At 38.3% G+C, this 7,793-nt stretch overlaps 1 protein-coding gene across 1 annotated transcript; it reads left to right on the top strand.

The window, feature by feature from the left end:
* The first annotated feature begins 2,498 nt into the window (after positions 1-2,498).
* LOC116060508 lies at positions 2,499-7,178 on the top strand. The gene is made up of 7 exons (XM_031314090.2): positions 2,499-2,655; positions 2,751-2,815; positions 2,909-3,017; positions 4,562-4,713; positions 4,843-4,985; positions 5,144-5,306; positions 6,501-7,178. Exons 1-7 carry the CDS (start codon positions 2,642-2,644, stop codon positions 6,515-6,517), a joined length of 663 nt encoding a protein of 220 aa, XP_031169950.1. The 5' UTR covers positions 2,499-2,641; the 3' UTR covers positions 6,518-7,178.
* Positions 7,179-7,793: the final 615 nt, after the last annotated feature.

Genomic DNA, 7,793 nt, shown 5'->3' with positions numbered 1-7,793 from the left:
TGAGACGAAACTGCCTGCGAGCTTCTCCTGTACTATACGGTAATTCCTCTACTATGCGACAGTAAGTCGCGTGGTTATGACACAATTGTTAGCCTATTTTTACAAAAACGTCTGCTACGGAGCCATAACGTGAGGTACAAGGTAATGGAGCCTTTTATACATTGTCGTGTTTCTTTAGAAATAAACAATGGACAAATAGAGTCTTTAAACGTTTCAGATGTAAAGTTATTCGCTGTCAAAGTGGCGCCAAAATGAATGGCAGTCAATGGAATGCTAACGGGGGGTGATCGCTTTGTAGCATTAAAATGCGCCATAGGAGGTTCGTGGTCCGAGGAGAAGCTTACCCCCTTGTTCGGAGCTCGTTCCTCCGACGATGCGTGAGCACCACCAAAGCCCGTCTACGGAAAGCCGTTCCACTCCCTATTAAGCCCCATTGTACCTACTTTGGTTGCAGTTCCACCAGAGTTCCACTGGGGGTGATCACGGTCCAGTGCAAAATGAATGGGACCCTATGGAGCTAGACGGCTAAATTTGTCTCTTTCGCCTGATTGTCGTTGAGAAATCTCAGATTTGATTGTAGTTTTTGCAAGTTCAACATGGGTTATAGGTCAAAAGTTGAATGAACGAGTACTTATGCCCTTTCGATTTGTTACAGGTTGAGTCGTTGTTGCCCATAACACGCTAGCATTCTGCTAATGAATGCTGATTGGTCAGTGAAGGACTGATTACAATCGGAGATCCCGTTTGACGGCATCCGAAGCAGAACCAGAATGCCAGATTGAATATTTCGGCGTGGTCTTTAAAACATTAGCAAACCTCTTTCTAGCACGTGTATTGACAGGGAGAGTCTAATCTGTCAGCTGTGTTGTCGATGCCTCGAGAGAAAAAAGGAAGCGACTCAGAGCTTCCCGTAAAGCAGAATCTCTGGCCGTATATGTATGACATCATTGACATTTTAAAAGGCTTTTTAGAACAAAAAAGCCACTTTAAAAAAATCTAACACGCAGCAGTGTGTATTTTCTTAGCCTCCCCTTTCAAATGCAACATTCAAATTACTAGACAAAAAATTATATCCTGAGAAAAGTGGATTTTGAGGATTATAGTTCCATAGAGTCCCATTCATTCTGCACTGGCCTGTGAGCGCCCCCTATATGGAACTCTGGTGGAACTGCAACCAGTTCAGAAGCCGGAAGTAACGAGAGAGTGGAACTTCTTCCCATATTAGACATTCTTTGGCACCACATTGTGAAGAGAGAGGAGCAGGAAGTTTAGCATCACAAAAACATCAGAAGAAGAAAACGGCGCTTTTCAAAATAAAAGCAGAACAGACCACAAGGTGGCACTGTAGAACTACAATGTCTTCTTAACACAGAAATATAATACTGTGTAGGAGAATATTAATGCAATTTATCAGACATTTACAGTGCTCTTGACGAAATGTCCGAAGTATTGATGCCACTGTGTAGCGTGTACAAATTTCGTTACACAGATTTGATTGTCCCTCTCCCGTTTGCCCTCTCCCTCTTCCTCTTCCTCCACCTTGTTCTCTCCGGTTTCCCCCTCTCATCCGCGCTCTCCCTCTTCGTCTGACACTGTCCATTTTTGTTGAAGACAGATGAACTTACCTGTTGCCTTTTTATAGTGCTTAAACCTGATTGGTGTGTCTACAATTAAGCACCAGTGTGTGTGCACATCTGGTTGCTGTGTTGGGTGTGTTCATTTGAAAGCCTTTGCTTTGAAATTGCAAGGAAATGACATAATGATAAAGTTCTGTGTCTAATGCATACAAGTGTGTTTAGTTTTTTACAATTCACTGTGTGTAATCTTTTGCAAAAGCTGACAATGTGCTTACAGTTGTGCAAATCTAGGCCAGTGCTTTTCTCCTTGAGTGTAAGGTTTTTCTAATTGTGGGAAAGTTTTAATTTTAGTGTGTAAGAAATTGAAAAAAGCTGTAAGATACTGTTGCATAGTTAAGTTTACCAACTTTAGATGTAAAGCAACATTGCAACATGTGAAGCAACTCATAATTTTTCACATATAACTGTAACTCTGCTTCGACCTGCTGGTCTAAAATGAATACCAACTGTCGACCCTCACTGCCAAAGTTAGGCCAGTTAGTTGCCAGTAGCCTATTCAGTTCACTTATACACACAATATAAAACGCAGGCTACACATAATTTACATAAATGACATGAGCATCTTCTGTAAATTCATCTCTATATTTCTAATTCCATGACTACATCATTTTGCTGATCTGAGTAACTTATTTCTCTATGATTCAAGTAGGCTATAAATTGAGGGAAATTTATTATAATCGATATGGCCCCAGCTCTTACACTTTTTTTAATGCGCAAATTCACAATTTTTTTTATTTATTTTATAGGTAGCCTATTTTGGTTGCTTCATTTACAGCAGGGATTGTGTTGCCTTTCTTCTACTCTTTGAGGAAACGGGAGTAGGACACACCTCCTCCCCTGAATTAGTGGCACAATATTTCCAGTAACAGCTTTCCATATCAGGAAGACTGTGAGACATTACAGTGTAAGCACGCAGCAAACTAAACATTCACTTTCCCACGAAATTGGTAGGAACTGATGAACTGGATTGTTTTCGAAGGAGAAGAAGAACAAATCGTTTCAGCATGGAGTTAAAGAGGTAATCTGGAGCCTTGGAAATATAATATAATAATATAATATAATAAATATGTTGCATTAAATAGCCTAAAGAAAATATATGCTGTTTGCTTTCAGGCCAGTTCGCGATAGGATATCCTTGGTCCTTCTTATTTTGGGGAATATTACAACAGCTCTCTCTGGTACGTAAAGTGGACACGTAGACAGCTTTTATATAGTAGTATATGCAATAACTCATTCTCATAATTAATCTTTTTGTGTAATGTGGGTTTCAGGCCAAACTCTTGACTGTACCAACGACTATGAGTCACTAGTGTTTTGCCACTTTGAAGCGCAAAACTGCTCTGAATACAAGTTGACTTTCCGGAGCAACAACGGATACGGGTGAGGTGTTGTTTTTATTGTTTCACTTATTTTACGTATGGTTTACTGCAGAGCTAGTGAATTGGTAAAACTGTATACTTATGAGCTTAGTTTTGTATCTTAGTTGCAGTGCTGCGTTGCCGCTGTGTGGAAGAGAAATTCGCTGTGCACTGTTCTTGATTATAAAAGATTTATTACATCAAAGATTTCAGCATCCATTTACAAACTCCTGCAGAGAGCTTGGAGAGTAGCTACACGGCCAAAATGTACTCTAAATCTGGCTCTAAAAACTCACAGCTTATATTGGGTATATTTAGGTAACATGTTAGATAACATGGTACATTTAAGTTGACATAGCAGAGGTTAGTGTCCTCTTCAGGGGCTCCCTATAGTTCGTTAACCCCTCAGCATCCAATCCTAGACCTTCTATTGAACATCCCAGCAAGATTACGCCACTAAGAGGTTAATCATTAAACCACTGTACTGCTACACTCTCTTCTGAAGACTAAGCATATATATTACCGTGTCTTACATGAAACCTTTTATACCAGAAACATAATCATGATTCATATAGATAAACCATTGGATACTACATTAGTTTTGGCTGATTTCACTAAAATGGTGTCGAGTCAGTTGACTGTTTTCATACAACATATTTAGGCCTATAATATTAAAATTATATTACAGTTTTTCTCGATTGCTAAGACACATTTCTTGAAACCCTCACCCATTTTCTCAAAACTGTAAACACAAAACTAAATTCTCAAACTATGTTCACAAAACACCTGACTCTGCTGGCAAAATCAAACAATGCTTTCAGATCATACACACAGCCAGTCAATAAACACTAGAGCATTCATTACACATTACCTCAAAACATTGAAAACACAGTGTCATGGGCATGTAGTTACAGAATTTAGAGTATTTCATATAGTAAACACATTTTGCAATGAAAACTTACAGTAAGTATATCACAACTTGTACAATGAATATCTTATAGTGCAAGTAATACAATATTGAATGTCTGTATACTATATTACTGTAGGCACTTGTAGAACAATACAGTAGTCCAACTGCAAAAGGCCAAAGAACAAAGAAAACGAAATGAAAAGCACATGATGGTACACTAAAAGATATTGTGAAACTGCAAAATCAAACATCAACATTCAATGCTCCTGTACCACTTGTGCACTCTAAACTGGCTTATATTCTCTACAATTGGTTTGATCACCTAGAAACGTGTGTGTACAATTTTGAGTCGTTGTGTGTAAATGATGACAACTGTGTTGTAGTTGTGTTTAACTTTCGCTTCCCGTGTAAACTATTTTGCAACACAAGTGCATCACAGTGTGAAATGTGTTTTAACAAGTGAGAATGTGTTTAGAGTTTTGCAAGAAGAGTGATTGATTCGACAAATGGGTTTAGGCCACTGAGCATTTGGTTCAGAGAATGGGGTTTAGTGTTTTAGCAATTCAGAAAAACTGTAATATATCATTGTATTAAAAATCAACTAAAATGTATTTAAAATATTCAGAGCATGATGCATGTTATCTTGTATTCCACAGGGAGAAGCACAGCAATTTTAAACCATGTGACACTGCACAGTGTTGCTCTGTCCACCAAGAAGAGATACTTGTTGTAGGAGAGTCTTTTACAGCCACAGTTTGGAAAGGAGGCAATCACATAGAGTCCAAAATCATCAACGTCACAGACAGCAGTAAGTTGACTTCTTTTAAATGAAAGTCCATTAATCTGATCCAGATCCAGAATAACAGTGAATGGATGTACAACTGGATGGAAGTTAGGAAACATTCCCCTTACTTCTCTCATCTCTGTTCTTCTACAGTAAAGCCCAAAACCCCAACAATTGTCTCAGTGAACGAATCAAATGGGAATTTTCATGTCAAGTGGAAGCAGAACGTGAAGGAAAGTTTAAGAGATAACTTGGCTGCTAATGTGACTTACCATAAAAAAGGAGACGCAAAAAAGGTAAGAGCAATGCCAAATGCACTTTATAACACTAAAAGATCATTTTCTGTAGAGATGTAGACTTAGTCATGGGCATTTAAGTATGTCAGCTTCCTTCTTTAGTTAAAGGAAATGATTGCCAAGCCATCCTTTTAATAATTCTTGTTTCTCCATACCAGGTGTATGCTGTTGTCAAACCAACTACTCTCGACGAATTTAGTCACTATGAAATACTTGGTCGTAACTTGAAGCCAAATACAACATATGCAGTCAGCGTGAAAAGCTACCTAGACTTGAGCGGAAAGTTCAGTGACAGTAGTGAAGAGTGGGAATTCACAACCCGTAAGTGTCATCTATTCAGTCTTTTGTGTTACTTTTGATGTTTAAGTATACTGTATATTTTTTAGACGTGATAAGATTTCTTAAACATATTTATAATCAATTAATAAGGTGCAATAAAGGGTGTGTATGACCCATCATTTGAAATCTAGGATCCCTTAAAACCTCAAAATCTCTATTTATCTATAGTGTAAACTGTATTAGTTTTTCTTTTATCTTCTCCAAAGTAATATAACATATTTGTTGGTATTATACTATTTTCTGTATTTAAATGCAGTTTGTGATATCAAGGAACAGAGTATCATTTAAAGCCATCCACTACAACTTTATTTCAGCAAGGGGGAGTGCTACCAAACTGCTACGCAACCACACAGCAACTGATCTTTTATCTGCGTTGCTACATTGACTTAGTTGTTGTGGCACACCACACCTAACCCACTGATGTGGGCTGTCACAGGGTTTCACAGACTGGGAGGTATGCTGATTTCAGGTGCGAAAACACAAATTCAGTAAACATTCTTCAAAAGGGAACAAGACATAGTATGTGTAGGTTTCAATTTTGAAAATGTTATGCTTATTGACGCTCCCTGTCTTGGATCTGACCCAGGATCTGCACGCTATTTCAAGCTAAACATTCTCACAGAGTAATCTACCAGGCGTGTGCTCTTGCATGTCTACTTCATTGGCATTGTGCTGCCATATGACATTGCATTGCACTGTGGCAAAAATTGAGCAATCCTTTTCACCAGAGCTCTCCACTTATGCACCCACGCTGCGCAAACTCAGTGGTCTCATTGAAATGAATGAGGAAGTGTTTCCCCCACATTGTTAAAGATGTATTTTGCCGCTGAAAAGAGGGTCTTTCCTAAAACTGGGAGTGCAAATTATTTTTTTTTTTTAAACTGGTGCTACATGACCAGAGAAAGCTGAGAAAAGCTGTGATATTCCGTTTCTCTCAAAAGGTAGAAAACTCACAACTACCAGAATGCACTGCGCCGCACCGGACCAATTAATGTTGGTGGGAAATAGGCAATAGAGTAACAGAATCTTGGTTTATATTTGATCAGTGCTGCCTAGTTTTAGCGTTTTATCTGAGTTTTTACAGTCTCCGTTTTCTCAATACAGGAAACAGTATGGAGCCCACTTCCTGTTTCTTGTTATGCACCATGCTCTCTTCTTCCTCTCTGTTCATCTCAGGTGTTCCTGATTTCTGATTGAGGGTGGCCCTGCCCCTGTATATAAGAGAGGCTGGGAGAATGGCCCTGGGAGACTGAAGCGGCTCTGATCACCGTTGTCTTCTGTTATCTACTTTTGCTTTTTTTGTGTTTTGTCATATGTTTAATATGACAAGTGAGATATGAATATGTGAGCTGACTAAGGTCATTTGTTTTTCCCATAGTTCATAGGAAATATGAATGTTGTATAATACAATATAAATTGTTGTATAAAGCTTATAGGAACACACTGTCTGAAATCATGTCTAACCATCCAGTCTATAGTATTAGTAAGACTTCAGTGAAATATGAGTTAACAGAAGAGTCATTACTATTAATTGTATAGATTATTTCAATCTCTCTCTGAGCTTGATTTAAACAAGGGAGTCATCACAAGAAAAATTGCTTTTTAAGGAAAATTACATCTGAACTGACTAAACCAAGCGTCTGCAACAAGTCAGCGGTCATAATGAGCTGCTTCAATTCAGGATTGTGAAATTGTTTCCTCATAGCTCTTCTCTGGAACTGCCGAGACACTTCCACAGAAACACACGCCACTTTGAACTCAACGGAACTCATTTCACTATATGCAAAATAAATGGCGGTATTCTGGGAATTTATTTGCTAGAAAATAGTTCAAATAAAGTTGTTTATTTCTTGAGTTGTGTTTGCTTCAAATGGACTTCCCGGCTGAGTTTTTAATGTTTGAATGTAAAAACAAACAATTTCCATTTCGATTACATTATGACAGAGGACACCTGGTAGTGGGTGATGGCACAGTGGATATGACACATACCATTGGTGTGGGAGATCTGGGTTCAATTCCCACTGCGAAACATCAACCAACGTGCCCCTGAACAAGACACTTAACTCATAGTTGCTCCAGAGGCGTGCATCCTCTGACATACTTAGCAATTGTAAGTGGCTTTGGATAAAAGCATTAGCTAAATGACATGTAATGTAACATCTTAGATATATCTGCAAATAACACTAAAACTAACTGCTAATTGCTAGATAGAGTGAGAAGATGTTTTTTTTTAATGATTTGGATAAATGGCCCCTAAGTAGGAGTTCAAACTTGTTCCGTTATTGTGTCACAATAACACAGAAACGCCAAGTCAAATACAAACTTAACCGCTTTAGTGGGCAACAACGTCTGAAAGATTGCATAAAGACTACTGAAAAAAATTCTGTTGAAACTGGGTATGAGGACATGACATAATTTGGAGAGGAATATTTCATATATATATTTCAAAAGTGTGAACAATGGCACATA

The sequence above is a fragment of the Sander lucioperca genome, chromosome 3, assembly GCF_008315115.2.
Source record: "Sander lucioperca isolate FBNREF2018 chromosome 3, SLUC_FBN_1.2, whole genome shotgun sequence".
NCBI classification, from domain to species: Eukaryota; Metazoa; Chordata; class Actinopteri; order Perciformes; family Percidae; genus Sander; species Sander lucioperca.
This window is presented reverse-complemented; position numbering and strand designations above follow the sequence as displayed.

Excerpts from the sequence above, each read along its gene's own strand:
- LOC116060508 (XM_031314090.2), top strand. Across the intron at positions 4,714-4,842 it reads CATCAACGTCACAGACAGCA|TAAAGCCCAAAACCCCAACA; the intron begins GTAAGTTGACTT and ends GTTCTTCTACAG. Across the intron at positions 4,986-5,143 it reads AAAAAGGAGACGCAAAAAAG|GTGTATGCTGTTGTCAAACC; the intron begins GTAAGAGCAATG and ends TCTCCATACCAG.